At 46.7% G+C, this 18,195-nt stretch overlaps 5 protein-coding genes across 5 annotated transcripts; 4 read left to right on the top strand and 1 right to left on the bottom strand.

The window, feature by feature from the left end:
* Positions 1–5,737: 5,737 nt before the first annotated feature.
* On the top strand, positions 5,738–6,732 carry LACBIDRAFT_300030 (uncharacterized protein; the record flags this gene model as incomplete). The annotated part of the gene is made up of 4 exons (XM_001882871.1): positions 5,738–5,947; positions 6,003–6,101; positions 6,171–6,350; positions 6,400–6,732. The coding sequence occupies 4 exons, from the start codon at positions 5,738–5,740 to the stop codon at positions 6,730–6,732; spliced, it is 822 nt and encodes a 273-aa protein (XP_001882906.1).
* A 1,659-nt stretch (positions 6,733–8,391) lies between these two features.
* On the top strand, positions 8,392–9,089 carry LACBIDRAFT_328755 (uncharacterized protein; the record flags this gene model as incomplete). Its single annotated transcript, XM_001882870.1, has 6 exons — positions 8,392–8,412; positions 8,466–8,557; positions 8,627–8,706; positions 8,764–8,793; positions 8,925–8,991; positions 9,065–9,089. The coding sequence occupies 6 exons, from the start codon at positions 8,392–8,394 to the stop codon at positions 9,087–9,089; spliced, it is 315 nt and encodes a 104-aa protein (XP_001882905.1).
* Positions 9,090–9,637: 548 nt separating this feature from the next.
* On the bottom strand, positions 9,638–10,687 carry LACBIDRAFT_328754 (uncharacterized protein; the record flags this gene model as incomplete). Its single annotated transcript, XM_001882750.1, has 3 exons — positions 9,638–9,645; positions 9,731–10,224; positions 10,560–10,687. The coding sequence occupies 3 exons, from the start codon at positions 10,685–10,687 to the stop codon at positions 9,638–9,640; spliced, it is 630 nt and encodes a 209-aa protein (XP_001882785.1).
* Positions 10,688–12,856: 2,169 nt separating this feature from the next.
* LACBIDRAFT_300025 (uncharacterized protein) lies at positions 12,857–13,588 on the top strand (the record flags this gene model as incomplete). The annotated part of the gene is made up of 4 exons (XM_001882869.1): positions 12,857–12,877; positions 12,930–13,011; positions 13,064–13,266; positions 13,319–13,588. 4 exons carry the CDS (start codon positions 12,857–12,859, stop codon positions 13,586–13,588), a joined length of 576 nt encoding a protein of 191 aa, XP_001882904.1.
* Positions 13,589–14,151: 563 nt separating this feature from the next.
* LACBIDRAFT_300024 (uncharacterized protein) lies at positions 14,152–14,552 on the top strand (the record flags this gene model as incomplete). The annotated part of the gene is made up of 2 exons (XM_001882868.1): positions 14,152–14,316; positions 14,373–14,552. The coding sequence occupies 2 exons, from the start codon at positions 14,152–14,154 to the stop codon at positions 14,550–14,552; spliced, it is 345 nt and encodes a 114-aa protein (XP_001882903.1).
* Positions 14,553–18,195: the final 3,643 nt, after the last annotated feature.

Raw genomic sequence — 18,195 nt, 5'->3', positions numbered from 1 at the left:
CCCCCCTCTCCTCTTCTCCCCCAATTTATGTTTGCAGCACTTTTCAAAAAGGTTGACAATAACGTGATTTGTGGGAAAGAAAAGAAGAGGTGACCCTAGATTAGGGTTAGTCCAATTTGAGTGCAATTTCCTGCTCCCCATCGCTTTCCGTTTGTTCTAGTACCATGGCTCCCAAGAAATCCACTAAAACTTTACCTGCTCCCACTGATACACGTCCACAACAAACTAAACATCCCAACATTGCTCCGAAACCAACTTCAGCAGTCTTAGCTGCCCTGAGAGAGGAAGAAGAATCAGATAGCACTACCAACCGTAACTCCGACAGCGACGACGAGGAGGAGATCGCGAATGCAGCTGATGAGAGCAACCCTGAGGCTGGTGATGAAGGCAGTGATTCCGACTCTGTTGAAGAGGTCCCAATTGCAGTTCCATGAAAATGCGCAAAAGCTTCGAACAACGCCGCTATGCCAAAAAGTCTGTCCATGCATATACTTCCATATTGTGTCATGAGCTGAACCTCCCTTAGAAAAGGCAAAGAAGACTGCTGAGCAAAGATCTGATTGTTGACGTACAAAGAACTCAGAGTCAGACACTAATGTGGTGACGACTTTATATATTAGCTACCTGTTGACGTACAAAGAACTGGGTAGCGTTAGGGTCTAAGTAAGTGAATGTAAATAGGAATAATACTCACCTCAGAGTCAGACACTAATGTGGTGACGACTGAGGTGAGAAGAAATAAGGTTTTTCGTATATATAGGAAAAAGAACGATCGGGTGGCTTGATGTAAAGACTGGTAAATAACGGAGGTAAAAGTAAAGGAAAAAAGATCGAGAGGGGATAAATAAAAGCGTACGCGTAAATAGAGTAGGTCACGTGGAGTCTTCTTCAACACTCCCCCAGACGACAAGGGACCTCTAAGTGTCGAGTTTGAGTGCTCGTACGAGCTTTTGATGTGCAACGCGGGGGAGTGGCTTGGTGAAAATGTCGGCGAGGTTTTCTTCGGACGGGATTTGAACAAGCCCAATCTCCCCTTCCGCTACGCGCTCCCTAATGTAATGATGCCGGATGTCGATATGTTTTGTGTGTGCGTGTCCTTTCGTATTAAGGGTGAGGGCGATCGAAGCGGCGTTGTCCCCGTGGAGGATAGCTGGGAATTCGCGCTTCAAGCCTACTTCGGACATGAATGAGTACATCCAAAGCGCTTGTTGTGCAGCGTGTGTGAGAGCCATGTATTCCGCTTCTGTAGTAGATAGGGCGACGGTCGCTTGTCGCTTTGAGCTCCATGATACGGGTCCGCCGGCGACGGTGAAGAGGTATCCAGAAGTGGATCGGCGCGTGTCCGTATCCCCAGCGTAGTCCGCATCGATGAAGCCAATCGGGTCGAGGCTACCTCCCCTATGGTACGTGATCTTGTAAGTGAGGGTTCCCTTGAGGTAAGCGAGTAAGTGGAGCATTGCCTTCCAGTGGGCTGGTCCGGGGTTAGCCTGGAAACGTGATAATACGCTGAGGGCGAAAGCGATGTCGGGACGTGTCGCAACCTGGGCCCACATGCAGGAACCGAGGGCTTCGCGGTATGGCTTATCCTTCATGTAGTGGTGGTCTTCATCCGTTTTGGGGGAGTCAGAGTCAGAGAGGTCGATGCCTGAGGGAAGTGGAGTGGCTTTGGCGTTGCACTGTAGCATGCCGAAGCGTTCTAGGACGCGTCGAAGGTAAGCTTCTTGAGAAAGTGAGATCGTACCCGTGGTCTCATCCCTTTCGACATGTATTCCCAAAATGTACCCAAGCTCCCCCACATCTTTTATCTCAAAACACGCCTCTACTTCTTTCTTCGCCTTCTCTGCCCCTTCCTTTGTGGACGATGCGCCGAATATGTCGTCTGTGTACGTGCTGGTGAGGGTGAATTCGTTTCCAATGACGCGAGAATGTACACAGGGATCTGCAAGTGACTTGTAGTACCCCAAAGACCCATATGCGCTCGACATTTCATTTTGGAAGTCGTATCCACCTTGCATCATCCCATACAAGGTTTTGATGACCCGGAGTACCTTGTTCTCCTCCCCCTGGGCGACAAAACCGGGGGGTTGACGCATGTAGGTAGTGAACTTGTTGGTACTGTATAAGTATGCGCCCACGATGTCGACTTGCCAGATGTGAAGGTCGAGGGCAGCGGCGATGGCTGCGACAATGCGGAATGATTCCAAACGAACCACAGAGGCGTAAGTCTGGTCGTAGTCGAGGCCAGGTATCTGAGTGTATCCTTTGGCCACCAGGCGTGCCTTGCGCCGGATGATTTCCCCTTTGGCGTCGTATTTGTTGGCGTAGACCCACATTGAGTCAATAACATGCGCGTCGTGAGGTTTGTCGACCAGTTCAAAGGCACCCCTGTCGTTCAATGTTTGCCACTCTGTTTCCATCGCTGGTAGCCATAAGTCCGGCTGTTTTATGGCCTCCCAGTAACTCCGTGGTAATTGTGAGTCGGGGAGGGCTGTCATGAGCGCTGTCGTGTCCGTGGGCGTGCCAGTGCCTAGAGTAGCCAGACGTGCAGAGCGGTGAGGTGGTACAGGTACAGGCGTTGTTGGTGTGGTCTGAGGAGTTGTGATGGGCGTCACATTGGGCGTGGACTGAGGGTGGAGAGGTGGATCGGTGATACGTGGGCGTGGGGCAAGTGGTTTAGCAGGCAGGACAATCCCAGTGGCAGATGAGTTTACTTTGGTGGGTACGGGGTCATCGTCGTCGTCGTCGTCGATGACCACAAGAGGGGGCATATCGTCGTAGGAGATAGTGCGATGGCCATGTCCTTCCTCAAAAATGACGTCCCTGCTTTTGATCGTCGTGCCTGATGCCCGATCCCAAAGTTTATAGGTGCCGCGCCCGAAGTACCCTATCAAAACGTACTTGATCGATCGAGGCGCTAGTTTCGACGTGCCTATTTCCTCTGGGATCTTGGCGTATGCCGTGCTCCCAAATGGCTGGAGATGCGACACATCCTGGCGTGTTTTTGTCCACTTTTCAGCAGGGATAATGTTGGGATGGCGAGCAGAGGGGATCAAGTTCCGGGTGTAGATTGTGAAGGCGGCGGCATCAGCCCATAGGGATGGGGGTAGTCCGGAATCTGCGATAAGGCAACGTACACCTTCCATGATAAGTCGCATCCCACGTTCTGCCACCCCATTTTGACCGTGGGCATAGGGAGCGCTAAACTCCACAGTGATGCCGTGTTTCGACGTGTATTCCCTCCACTTCTCGTTGAAGAACTCAGTCCCCATATCCACCCTTATCCGTATTAATGTTTTCCCCGTCTCTCGTTCTGCCTTCACATGGAACTCGGCGAAGGCGCTTAGGGTCACGTCGCTGGATTTTGAGGAGAGGAAATAGCCCACGCGGTAAGAGGACCCTCCATCGTTGAATGCCATCATATACTCTGCTCCCCCAACAGATCGTACTCGAGCTGGTCCCCACAAGTCAATATACACCCGTTCCAGCACATCTTTTTCAGGCTCCACCACTTCGTCATACGGGCGCGTCGTCTGCTTCCCATAGATACAGTCCTCACATTTTCCCTCAAGCCCAGTATCCCCCGTGATCATGAGTCCGTCGACCAGATCTTTCTTGGCCATGTCGACGATCGAACGAACGCCCGCATGTCCGAAACGCCGATGCCAGACTTCGAGGTTTGTGGGTTTATTTAGGGAGCGTGCTACGAGAGCCTGAGTGGTGGAAGGTCGAGGTGCCACATTTAGCAGGTACATCCCGCTATTTCCAGTGCCCCTCATTAGGGTTCTCTTCTGACCTTCGTGGATGTCATAGAATGTCACACCCCCTCCACCAAAAAGTGCCCAACACTTCGCATCATCGAGCTTGCTAATTGATATGAGGTTAGTGATGAGGTCAGGGGTGTGTACTGCATGTGTGAAGGTGATTGTGGTCCTCAATGGTCCGGATATGATGGTCTGGGTGACTGTACCATGCCCGACGATACGGAATTGACCTCCTCTGTTTGCAGATTGGCCTTCGTCAGGCCGAGATAGTGTGTGGTATGTGGAGAATGCCGAGCGGTTGACAAAGCAGTGCTTGTTCGCCGCTGAGTCCGCATAGGTTGGTACTTCTCGTTCGCCTTGCGTCGTCATAACTGTTAACGCATGTGTGATCTTCGAGACGTCCGCCTGGGGCGTCTCTTTGTAGTCAGGTCCCAAATTGGATACGAGTGCGAGGGTCAATTCGGAGGAAGATGAGGCATCTGTGAGGGCCGCTGTTACTGACGAAGTGTTCCCAGTTGGGGTATTGTTTTGGGGTAGAGATGGGTGTGCCCCTCCGCGTTGTCCGAAACCTGCAGGAAATTGTCCCTCCTTTCCCCCACCACGCCAATAGCAGTTGGCAATGGTATGTCCCCGACGTCCACAATTTGTGTTTGTACACTGAAGCTGGCTTCGTGGTCGTCTCGCGTCAGTTTGCAGAGCTGTTACGACCGTAGCGGGGTTGGTGACAGACTTGGAACGGTCGATTCGGTTCCAGTGGATCGTCAAGCGGCTGATGACTTCCGCGGATGATTTTGCGTCATAGAGGGTCCCAACGACGCTGTCCCATGATTCGGGAAGTGACGACAGCATGATCATGCGGAAGTCAGTGTCCGTAATTTTTGCGCCAGCATTGTTTGCAGTTGCCCACTTGGTTCGGAGGTTGGAGATGTGAGTAGGGAAGTCGTTTCCATCAGCAAAGGTGGTGTTACGAAGATCGCGCTGTGCGGTGACGGCGGCGAGGTCGGAGGAAATTTTGTATTGTGAAGTGAGTGACTTCCATGCTTCTGCGGCTGTTCCATCTAATTTAAGTCCGAGCCCGATTGCATTTTTGGTGTTGTAGAGGAGTAGCGCACGCGCCCAAGCGTCACGCATTTCCCATTCGGCCCCAGAAGGGGTAGTGGAATACCATGGGGTAGGGTCATCCGGGAGTGGGATATTCGGTGTGGTCGGCGTGTAGTTCAGGGTGTTGGATTCCTGGTAGGGAGCGGGATTGGCAATGGTTCCCTGTAGATATCCTAGAACACCACGACTGGTGGCCGCAATAATAATAAGCGTCTCGAAAGCAGCGAAGTTTGTACCATCAGACTTTTCCGTGTCTGGAAAAATAGGGGCGTTGGCGTTGGCTGATGACATATTTTGTGGGTGTGTAAAGTGGGCTTTACGAGTCGGATTTTGTGTAGTAAAGCGGGTAGGTGTCTGATAGTTCTTCTTGTTAGAACGCAACAGGGCCCATAACCTGTTGACGTACAAAGAACTCATTAGTGTCTGACGACTTTATATATTAGCTACCTGTTGACGTACAAAGAACTGGGTAGCGTTAGGGTCTAAGTAAGTGAATGTAAATAGGAATAATACTCACCTCAGAGTCAGACACTAATGTGGTGACGACTGAGGTGAGAAGAAATAAGGTTTTTCGTATATATAGGAAAAAGAACGATCGGGTGGCTTGATGTAAAGACTGGTAAATAACGGAGGTAAAAGTAAAGGAAAAAAGATCGAGAGGGGATAAATAAAAGCGTACGCGTAAATAGAGTAGGTCACGTGGAGTCTTCTTCAACACTGATGCTGGAAACCCACCAATCGCTCCTTCGCGCCCAACTACAAAGATAAACTACAACCTGCTCTTCTTTTCGGCTGAAGATCTCACTCGTCGTGATCCCAAGGTGGGCTACCTTATTCTTGGTGATGATATCGCTTGGGAAGACTTCTACACCCACATGAAAATCAAGGCCTGCGATCAACTTTTTCCAAATCAACCTGTTGTTGATGATAATTCCTTTAGTGTGACTTTTTCTATTGCTCGTCATGTTCCAATTGCACTTTCCCTCTCCTCTGCTGCTGACTATGCTCATCTCCTTACCAATGCTTCGAAAATGAAAAAGAATCCCACTGTCAAGGTCTTGTTGACTAGTCGCGCCCCAAACTTGGTACGTGAATCGTGAATTTGTATTTATGTGGTTGCACGATGAATATCATTTGCAGGAGCCCAGAAAAGAAAATATAGCTGCTCCTGCAGCTCCTGCCCAAGACGATGGTCGTCCCGAACTCAAGGGTCCTGCTGAAAAGAAGAAGAAGAGTAGGGTATGTATTGTTCCATCAATGTTTTGATTTATCGGAAGAAGCGACAGCGCTTCCCTTACCATTTGCTAGGTGCCACGAGAGTCAGATATTCTCCCCACCAATTTCACAATCAATGGCAAGATACGCGCTCTCAGAGAACAATGGGAATGCAATGTTACATCCTGTAAATCAGATTTTTGCTTCATACCTGCAGAAGGGCCGCATTTCCCTCTCGGGCACGGTCATTTCGAGAAGTGGGCGGCAGCAATCGTACGTTTCCATCCTGATATTCACATCTATTGCTCATATTTCATTCTAGCTCCGCAGTGACGATTTGGCCAGCATGGAAAAGCTGCCGAATATCCTCCTTTTTGATCCAGACTCATCTCACACAGCTGTATCGAAGTCGCCTCTGTTACAAGCCCGCCTCAATGCGATCAGCAAAGAAAAAGCTCTGCCTCTGCCACAAGCAGCTCTGGTCGTCAATGTCGTGCTACCGAATGACATGTTCAATCCCTACCAACACCCTCGACCACTTGCGCCAGCATCACAAATGACTGGCCTCATTCCTTCTACCCACACCACTGGGCCGCGGATGAGCATGGAGCAGTTTTGCAGCATTTTCGCACTCTCTCAAGACATTTTCCGTTGACTGGACGACAATAAATACTCAGGAACACAGGCATTTGCGCATATGGAGGCTAGCGAGCTACAGGAGTTGGGTTTCAAGCCAGGGGAGATTGTGGACTTGAAGGAAGCAGTGCTGGAGTGGGCGTCAAGTAAAAAATAAATAACATTTCATTGCATTCTATCCCTTCCTGTCGTTACAAAGTGCTTCAATCCATACAGTTCATTCAGAAATACCCAGCATGCAGAAAGTAACCAACAGCATCTGAAGCAGTTACAACCTCCGTGATTTCCATCAAATCAAACAACATCCCGTCGCCTTTGCGTACCAAGAGTGCTTGATGATGACGGAGGAAGGCTTTGACCTTTGAGAAGGCTTCCTTGATGGGATTGAGATCCGGTGAATAGGGCGGTAGAAACTCAATTCGAATGCCTACAGGGCAAAAATGAGCCCTGATCATTGAATAAAAATCAACAGACTTACCATACAGTTCGGCCAGCTCGAGGATTTCTGCTCCGTGATGGATTCGAGCGTTGTCCATCACAAACACACTAAGAACACCAGGGAATGGTGAGGATAATGGCAACTCCCATTGAAAGCAAGGTTAGTGACACATATATATGGAGAAATAACAATACAACACCACTTCGAGCTCCAGGTATTGGAGGAAACGCACATGAGTCATAGAGCCCTTGACAATGGTGTTTGAGACCATCCCATCTAGCGTGAGTAGTCCTTCAACAGAAAAATGTCGCCCGCGAACGAATACACCTTTCTTCACCATGTGCGTGCCTTTCCTCGATCGTCCGCATCGCCGGCTAGAGGTCCTCTCATCCTTTGAATATTCATCAAGAAAGCCGAGTTGTTCAGGTTCATATTGGGCCATGTGTCGAATGAAGTCTGCCTGTAAGTTCTCGTTTCTTTCCGCTGTGATCATCTTCAACTTTTTGGTAGAAACGTTTGCACGAACAAGTTCCCGATGAATGGTGGTATAGTGGGCCGAAATGAACCTGTTCATCTCCAAGAGTGACAGAAGTTCATCCAGGAACCAGTCAGGACGAGCCTTTACAAGCTGTTTCAAGTAGTTGACATCATCAAAGTGAAGAATCCGAGGGCGGCCACGAATACCGAAAGTGTGCTGAACAATGTCGCCAGTTGTGTTCCACAGAGACAGGACACGATAGAACGTGCTTTTGGACATCCTGAGGCAGTCCAGAATGTCGTCAAGAGGTAGATGGTCGCCCTCATAAAGCCTTACAGCCGCTAGCTTGAGATCACGCGATATTTTGCGGAACGGCATGGTGGAGAAGGCAAGATTTGGTGTAACCCTAATCTTAGGTCACCTCTTCTTTTCTTTCCCACAAATCACGTTATTGTCAACCTTTTTGCAAACAGCTGTAACCGTAAACTTAAGTAGTGTACCACATCAATTGTAAACGAGTTCCACATAGTATAAGTTAAGACTGGGCACCAGAATAGCCCAATAATAGCCCTAAGAAACATGTAATAGGTGCTGGATAGTCACCATGAGGCTATATTGTATCTTCGTCAGTTCTGTACCGTTTTCTACCAAATAAGTGTTGATTACCAGCTATTTGATGTCAATTTCAGGGCCTGAAGAGACAAGAGGCATCTTCTGTCATACTTTTGAGATATCTGTCATGCTAAGTTTCATGATTCATCATGAGGGTGTACTCTATCTTTGTGAGTTCTCCATCATCATCCTTCATTAAAGGCTCTTTTACAACATATTCTAGTGTAGTTTAAAGGTCCTGAAGAGACGAGAGGTTTGCATGTCCGCGTTCTGGAGATATCTTCCATTCTCTGTTTTGGGGAGCAAGTACCTTAGGTCAGTCAAGTTTCCATCGTTTCTTATGATTTAGGGCTCGTTTAAAACATATTCTAGTGTTGTTTGAAGGTCCCGAAGAGACGAGAGGTTTGCATGTCCGCGTTCCGGAAATATCTTCCATTTTCTGTTTTGGGGAGCAAGTACCTTAGGTCAGTCAAGTTTCCATCGTTTCTTATGATTTAGGGCTCGTTTAAAACATATTCTAGTGTTGTTTGAAGGTCCCGAAGAGACGAGAGGTTTGCATGTCCGCGTTCCGGAAATATCTTCCATTTTCTGTTTTGGGGAGCAAGTACCTTAGGTCAGTCAAATTTCCATCATTTCTTATGATCTAGGGCTCGTTTAAAACATATTCTAGTGTAGTTTGAAGGTCCTGAAGAGATGAGAGGTTTGCGTGTCCGCGTTCCAGAGATATGTTGCATTTTCTGTTTTGGGGAGTGAGTACCCTAGGTCAGTCAAATTTCCATCATTTCTTATGATCTAGAGCTTGTTTAAAACATATTCTGCCAGCTTGAGCCAGCTTTGGGTCAGCTAAAAGCTGAGCTGAGCCACTTAAGGAAATTTAGCTGGCTTACATAAGCCAGCTCTTGGCTAGCCGAGCCGCAGCAACACTAGGTTGAAGTGGAGTGTACTTTACACTCCCACACACACTCCGGTTGGACTCCACCTGGACTCCATTCAGTCCAGGTGGAGTCTACCTCAAATAGAACCAAATGTATATTTTTTGGATCATCAAGCTGGAGTCCATCTGGAGTCTGCATAGACTCTGTCTGGACTCTCTCAAGGAATGTTGTGGAATTTGAATAACAAACCATGTTTATGTGCAGTTCAATAAAAAACATTGCTTTCAAAACTATATAATACACTACTTCAGTCATCATCCTCCACATTATAATAGCTTCTCCACTGTCATCATCTTCATCATTAATTTCAATGATTTGGTGAGGTTCTTCATGCTGTCCTTGCTTTTGAATAACATTCTGAGTGTGATAGAAAAGCATGGTATGCAAAAACCAATCAAAATTTCCTGTTTTCATTCATTTGAGAATGGACTCAAATCCTCCAAGCCAAGAATTCAATTGTTCACATGCCTAAAATTGAGTCAGTCAAACCAAATTAAAGTTAATAAAAATTCATAATGCATACTTGTGTATTAAATGCCTGTTGAAGATATACGTGTGGCGGCGGTGGTGTTAGTGATGTTGTTGGCAGTGGCGTGCATGGCATGCTGACAGGTGGTCTTGGTGTCGAGGTTGGGGTTGGGGTTTGTGTCCTGCTCATTGTTCACCTTGGTGTTGTCCTGTTGGTTGTCTTGCTTGGTGTGCTGGTTGTCGTTGTTTGACTCCTTGTCTTCGTCATTTGGCTCCTTGTCTTCATCATTTGGCTCCTTGTCTTCGTCGTTTTGTTTCTCATCTTCGTTGGTTTCGGCCTGCTCGGGGTCCTTGTTCTGCTCCTTGGCATTGGTGTCATGGCTCTCATCTTCATTGGGGGGGTGCCTCCTGTTGTCAGTTTTGTTAGCCTGGGGTTTGGTGGCTCGGCGGCGTTGAGTGGCAGGTGCAGAGGTGGCGTTGTCAATGGGTGTGGGTTGGCTGGGTGTGGGGTTAACATGTCGAAGGGAGTGGCGTGGAGGAGCGACGCTGATGTTGCTATCAGCCAGTACGTGCTTGGCACTAAAGAATGAAATGAAAAAAGAAACGAGGGGAGGGGGTCAGGGAATATGCACAGCATTTGCTTGGACCTGGGCAGCGATTTGAGCCTGGCATCCTCTCGATTGCGGTCCTGGGCAGTCTTCCTGTGGTATGTGTTAGTGGTGGTGAGGTGAGGTGAAGATTGTGCCTAATCGATGGCAATCATCGATGACGATTGCCACCCGACAACGGGTGTATGCACTTTTGAGCTGGTGCTTTTCTGTTGTAGTGGTGAGTGGAGGTGATTGGGGGTGGAGATTGTGCCTAATCAATGGCAATCATCGATGACGATTGTCATCGATAATGGGCATACATACTGTGTGGTGGCTCGCCCTCGATTGCCCCCCCCTTCCTCCCCTTCCTTTTGTCTTTGTGGCCTGGTCCTCATGATCAGCCTATTCATCGGCGGCAGCAGGGTCTTCTTGGTTATCGTCCTCGTCCTCATCGTTGTTCTGCTGCCTGCAATGGCTTCGTTTCACTGGTTGCTCGTCCGCGTTTAACACCTGGTGTTTCTGTGACTCAGCTGGGGCGGCCTTCTTCGCTTTGGGAGGCATACGTGGTGGGGTGGGTTGTTGAACGAGGTGCAGAGGCGGTGGGATGTGGTGGGTGACAGTGGGATGTGGTGGGAGGAAGAAAGATGGGTGATGTGGCAATGTGGAGTATCAACAAACAATGTTTGCTCAGCATGCCGAAAGTGCTGAGACCGGGGGTATATGGTGGGTATATTTCCTATGAATATTTAAGCCTTTATGGTCTAGTGGTTTATTGTGCATGTTGCTGCTAACAAATATCTGTCTATAAGGTTGAGTGTTCAAATCCCAGGTATGGCATTCTTTTTTTCTGGTGTTATAATAATAATAATAATAACAGACTCCATCTGGAGTCCAGCTGGTTAAGTATGTGTTCTGAGCTGGAGTCCACTCTGTCCATATGGATCCACCTGGAGGCAGCTGGACTCCAGGTGGACTCCAGGCTCATTCTAGACTAACATTTGGGGGATTACCACTAAAGAAAAAATGATGTATAGACACCCAGAGTCCAGATGGACTCTGGCAGACTCCAGGTGGAGTCCAACTGGAGTATGTGGGGGAGTGTAAAGTCCTTGGCAGAATGATTGTCCAAGGGAGTGAAGTCGAATTCTTCTCCAGAACTGGGATCTTCATGAAAGTTGACTGGCACTGCTCTACAGCCAGCTGCATGAGGAGGTGCTGGCTGCTGTGTCGGTTTTCTGCCTCTACCTCAGGCCATTATGAAGCTGGGTGATTTACAGGGATAGAGATATTGTTTGGTATTTTATACAGAACCATAGCACCTCACATGCTGATAGTGCATGTTTCTATCATGATTAATGTAACAGTTAATTCAATCGAATGTCTCATCTACTAAGGCGTTACAGATAACTAACTTGAGGCTTTACAGCCTAAAATGTCAAACGATGGAGTAAGGCTGACCTTGATCCATAATGAAGAACACAAGAGAAGGCTTCTTTGGCATGATCGATAGACCCATAGCAATCATAGAGTATTCCAATCCCATACCAAGGCTTTGGGTCCACGGATGAATGCACATTATCCACCAGGCATCATGCATCCAGGCAAATTATCAATCATATATCTGGGTGTGTCACCCATTGTGTGTCCAGGCACATTATCCATTGTGTGTCCAGACACATTAATGATTGTGCGTTCAGGCACATCATGTATCTGACCATGTTTCTCTATCCATTGTGTATCCACACACACTAACCAGGATGTTTTATCATGGCTTGTACTTCTTTTCACAGCTCATTCAACTATTCTAACACTATTTACTGGGCATAGCTACAGGGTATCTACCGTGACATAACTACTATAATGTATCTACTATACCTAAGGTGGAAGGAGGGATGGGGAAAGGAAAAGAAATGCAAAGAACGTTCCAGCACTATATATCTGAGGCACTTTAGGGCCGCTTCCTGCCCTTAACATTCCATGCCTGCCCTAAATCAAAGCAGCCCTAAAGTGCCCTGGATATATAGTGCTTCAGCATCCTTCGTACTTCTTTTGCTTTCTTCTCCACTCCCCCATCCCTCCTCGTATGTAGACCCTCCCATATGTAGTTAGCCTCCCATATGTAGACCCCCCCGCCATATGTAAACCCTCTCATATGTTAGTTATGTTTATATGTTATATCGTTGTACTTATATAATTAAAATGTGTTGTCACAAATAAAGCACACAAAGTTCCCCCTCCCATTGATTATGTGTAGAATATTGTCATTGATACAGGCAAATACAACAAGGATAACAGGTATGCCTTCAATGCCTATGTATCTCATTGTAACTAAATTAATAACTTCTTTTATTCAGCCCACGATGGAACACCGCCATGGCTGTCCTTTTCAGCGAACAGCAGTGCCCATGTGATGGAAAGCAACTGGCCCTAAAGTCAATGAAAGATAAACAGCCTGCAAACCATTTCAAGCTTCTTTCCCATCTTTGTGCACCATCTGTGTAGTTTGTAGAGAATATAGCTTTTAGAAATGTTTGTGTGTGCTAGTAACTGAATTCTAGATGACTCTAATGTAATAGAAATCCCAGGAAATTGTCAGGGAAGCAAAATACACTGAGAGACCAATGAAACATAGAAAACTCAATGCAAGTTCTCTCTATTCTTGTGAGATTTCTTAGCAAGCTAATCACGCAATAGACACCGCCAGTTCTTCAATTCCTAGATCTCGAAGCTGAAGTATCAGAGGCAGAAACCAATGATGAGAATGATGGTAATGAAGGTGTGTATCATACATTGTAATAATAGTTAGTACACTTCTAATTCTTTTCAAGGTGATCTTATCAATGACGATGAAGACATTGATGAGTTAATCTTAGGAGATGCACACCACAACCTTCTTCGCAAAGCGTTGATGCCATCCAATGATGACATGTTTTGGGAAAGCTTTCTCAAGTGTGTCACGGCTCATCAACATATTGCAGAAGAAGATGGTCAAGATATTGGAAAGGTGTCTTTATGGGTGGTGCTTGTCAAGGTAACACTAATCCAATCTTTGAAGCTCATGTTTGTAATGACTTTCTACTTAGCCTGGATATGAGGAGCAGATAGTCTGTCAAGTCCATTGGCGGCTCATCGACCCTAGGTTTCCTGTGCAGTTTCAACCCCCAGCGGTCTTTGGCTGGAAAGCTCTACCTGGTAGAGTGTTTTTTGAAGGTGGTTCAGAGGAGATGATTCAACAAGTCTGTAATGGCATACCCAATGTGATGGTCTTGAAGACTTTCCACATACCTGATCCCAACCCCTCCATCTTCAATGTTCCAGATACCTTTCGGCCAAAGCCTCATTCATGGATTTGACTGCACCATGGGATTCACACTTATTCCACCTTACTCATCAACCTCCTTGTGGTACCACGCATTGATTATGACACACCTGCTGCCAAAGTCAAAGGAAGCTGGCTTATTGCATATGAGGACAGAAATGATGAGACAGACAACGAGTTCACAGCGGCCTACAAGCCCGATCGCAAGCTAAATAGAAGAGCTTCAGCACCAGGGCAGCCTTGCCAAGCCTTCTTCAATCCAACACTGGCGAAGCAATGGTTTCGTCGGGCCTTTCAAGAGCACAACAGCTTGTCTTTATTCCGCAGAGTATTGTACAATGCCGACAGATATGCATATTTCTCAGAAATCGACACGGATTGGTACACTGCAGAAGATGTAGTACCAACATTGAGGGAATTTGAACTTTTTAGTACCTGCTTGGACATTCCTCTCAACATCTGACAGCACACCATGGCGAGAATGTCACCCAGGATCCTTTGGATAGGTGGTGGGGTGAAAATCACTCACAGGGATTCGAGGGGGCTTTTGGAACAATCAAGGATATAACAGAAAATGAAGCCATGGTCTTTTTAACGATGGAAGATGTAACAACTACCATACCCTTTTCGTCGCTTCGAAAAGATCTCAAAGTAGGGGATGAAGTCTGCATTCTTTCAGGAGACCATGAAGGTGTTACAGGTTGGGTAGTGAATGGAGATGATGACTATGTGTGTGTCTTTAATGACAGGACCGGTACAGAGGTGAATGTCTTGCTTTATATTATATATATATCTTCTAACATTCCATCATCTTGTAGGTAGAGGTATCCCCCAAGATTGTCCAGTTCTTCACCTCCCCCTTTGTCTTTGGAACAGAGTCCTTGGATTTGAAAGCTCCCTTCACAGATGCGCAAAAGTGTGTCATGAAGGGGGACTCTAACAGTCAGCTTGTAGGAAAACAAGTAATGGTCACCAAGGGGGATTTTAGAGGTTACTGAGGCAGAATAAAAAGCACAGTTGGTGAAAAAAGGGTCTTGGTCGAGCTTGAGGCACTCCTCCACCCACAAATTTTTGACATCAGTTCTCTAAACATCATGCAAGCCCTTTCTCTTATTTTTTGAAATCAATGCTAATTAGCTTCCAGCGCCCACAAAAGGCTTCAGCCCCCCAGGCCTCAAGAGCTTCTCAGTGATTTTACTTACCCGCTTGAACCAGTGCCTCCGCCTGGTACTCTGGCAAGCTTTTTGTTCCCTGGTTACTCCTTGCCAGATCTGCAACCCTCAGTCCCATATCCCACTGCTTTCCTAGCACAGACTCTGGCCATTGCAGGGCCATCTACTCCACTTCCGAACTCAGAAAATATCCTGACGACCCCAGCTTGGAACCCAAGCTCACAAACCCTGCACCATGGCAATGATGGGATTTATGTTTCTGATTCAAAGTCAATAGATACTGACACAATTGTGGCAGCCCCTTCTCCATATTGGCTCAGAGATGGCTGCTTCGCCAACATGAGACTGAGCCTTTGTCTCATCAACACCAAGCCTAATTTCCATAAGGGCGAGCACAGAGATAAATGTGAGGAGTTCAAGGGAGTGGTCAGAGATGTGGTCAAGGTCCAGATAGTTTTCAAAATGTTGGAAGTGCCATTTCCATACTTGATACCTGAAAGGCCAGAGTGCAAATCCCAGGTCATTACCATGTTTACCAGCCCACATAAGGGGTCACAGTTTAGGATCAAGGAGTTTGGTGAAGAGATCTGTGGCTGCTCAATTTTGAAATCAACAATGCTTTTGAGAAAGGTTGATGTCAAAATCACCACTAATCAACTGGTAGTGACCTGAGACACCTGGCAATAAAATACCTTAGAGACTTTTATTGTATATTTTACACATATCTTGATGGCAAGGTGTATACTATGTCACTATTGACCTTATTGCAAGACCCGTGAGGCTTGAGATGACTGAACAAATGAACTTGGACAATCACTATTTATGACCAGCTTAGCCAGCTCCAGCCGGCTTGTTAGCTGGAGCTGGAATTAGCCGAGTTGTGGGAGTCATCACTTGGCAGTTCTGGCTGGGCTTCAGCTAAACTCGGCTCAGCTCCTGGCTTCAGCCGGCTCTGAGCCGGAGCTGTGGCAACACTAGTTTAAACCAGTCTTTTTCATTTTTTAAATATTTACAAAAACATGGCAACTGGCAACTGGACTGACTACAAATGTGGGCAACTGCAACTGGAAAAAGACTGGACCATGGTTCAGTCCAGTTCGGTCCTATGTATATTTTCAGTCCTGTAGACTGGACCTGCGAACACTAGACATAAAGGTCAGATGATGGAGAATAGTTGACCCAACATCATGTGATTAATTGATTGAGGGCCAGGCACTGCGACTTGAACATTTTGAACAAAGTTCGCCCTCTCACCAATTACACTCATGAATATACACCTACTCATATGCTGCACGTCAGGCAGCAAAAATGTTGTAGACATGAGCCTTGCATGTACCCGTGGGCCTGGGTGCAGTTCAAGTTCAATTTCAAGCTTAATGTGATGTAAGTCAAGCCTGAAGTGGTTAAAATGGAAGGACAATATTAATAGTGGAATTTTGCAGGCATGGCAATATTGGGAATAGGTTCTGGTGGCATACAAACTTCAGCAGGGATATGATATTTTGTATGTGCAGGAGGACCTTTGTTGGATTTCCTGTTGGCATTATCTACCATCCCTGTAATTTGCATTATAACCAATCTATGTCCAGTACATAGAATTTTCATGGGTAATAGATGTTTGGTATACTTCTGCATAATGACCAGAAAGTGACTACAAAATGACTACAAAAAGTAATGGTAACTGAAAATGCTAGGACATACTAGGGAAAAAAAAGTTTCTAGTACTAGCATTTCTAGCACCTCTAGTGTTCTCTAATGTTTTCTAGTCTTTCTAGCCTGTCTAGCCAAATGTCATCTTGCTGATGTGCCACCTCTAATTCATTGTTTACTTTGACATCATCCAACCAAGTATCTAGTGCATAACTACACCTTTACCTGACCCCAACACCTGATGGATTCCCTTATCAAGTTACCTCTGATCAAATACCACTCTCTCCCAGAAAGAGAATGAAAGATTGGCATTCCAGCTAGCTGCAGCCTCTATCTCCAACATGTTTTTCTCTAGTTTACAGTATTAGACTTATGATCAAGCACCAAGAGAACTTGCATTTGATAATTCAAGCAGAATCTAAATTGGCAGTTATTTTTGAAAACAGCAGGGGAGCACAAGGGCAGTGAACTGATTAAAAAGATTGATTCCTTTTTTTTTTTATATGCATACTGATCATTTGACCACCCTGCTGTTTTCGAAAGAAAAGGCCTTTTAGGGGACTTGTAAAGACACAGTGATGTGTGGTAAAAAGAAAAATTCTATACCAATGTTGTGCTGGCCCATAACTTGTTGACAGTGGAGCAGGGAGAGAAGACATGCAGGCAATGCAGGTGGTTCAAGCAATAAAAACAATGAGTAATTGTCTATGTAAACATGAGGATAGTAGTGAAAATTGATCTGTCATAGAATTCCTAAGATCTGCATATTTGGATATTGAAGTTGGCATGATAGGACATGAATATCCTACTGTGTCTAGTTGGGTGTGTAACAGTCAGCCCAATCACAGCCAATCTTGGAACCTTGGAAGTTGACAATGGCAGACCCTTTGCAGGAAATTACAATAACAGTGTATGGTGTCGTCAAGGTCAGAAAAGGCGCCATGCATGATTTGTTGATAGAGCCTGTCAATGAGCAATGGCTGCTGTGCACCGCTTGGTGAAAATGATTGCTGATCATGCAGCCTGCTCAGTAGGTCACGTTGCTCAGATTCTGCCATCGTTCGACGTGGCGTCAAGTACCTGACGATGGTTGCGGCGGAAATAAAAAGACCGCCTGCCAGCTGTTCCATGGTCTTCAGTTCCGGCTTGCCTGCAAAGTTCGGAAGCTTGCTCTGCAGGTACTGGGTGATATCCGATCCTACACGCTCAATCGGCACGTCTTGCAGGCGGCAAACTGCCTTGGACAAGAAGGTCTCGCAGAGTTCGACGACACGAGGATCTGGTCGGCTCGTGACGAGAAACTTGAGGCCACGCAGGCGACGTTGGTTGATTGTCTCAAGTAAGCTTTGAAGAAACTCAGACCCTCCATCGTCCTCGATCTCATCCAATGCATCAACGACAATGAGGTAGGGTGGGAGCTCCACATGACGGTGCGATTCGGACTGCTGCCATGGGCCAACAAGGAGGTCCTTCATTTGCTTGGTTAACTTGTCGACCGAATCGAACTTGTCTGCTTCATGCAAGGCGTGGGCGTATGATCCCGACTTCCAAGCAAGCTGGTATACAAGGGTGGGAATAACATGGATCTGTCGTCTTGTCTCCACAAATTGGCGGGAGCAGAGAAAGTTTCCGCCCAAGACGGTGTGCCGTTTAGTATGTTTTGCCTCCTCAAGGTCATCGAAGTGTTTGGCAATGGTATACGCGATGGTCGTCTTGCCAGAACCGGCTTGGCCGGTCAGCCAGAAGACAGGCGGGCTGTCCGGCGAGATATCGTCAGCCCATTCGATTATCCCCTTTAAAATCTCCTCGCGAGTTCCTT

Source organism: Laccaria bicolor, genomic scaffold (assembly GCF_000143565.1).
Source record: "Laccaria bicolor S238N-H82 LACBIscaffold_18 genomic scaffold, whole genome shotgun sequence".
Lineage (NCBI taxonomy): Eukaryota > Fungi > Basidiomycota > Agaricomycetes > Agaricales > Hydnangiaceae > Laccaria > Laccaria bicolor.
The sequence above is the reverse complement of the archived record's forward strand: the minus strand, read 5'-3'. Positions and strand labels throughout refer to the sequence as shown.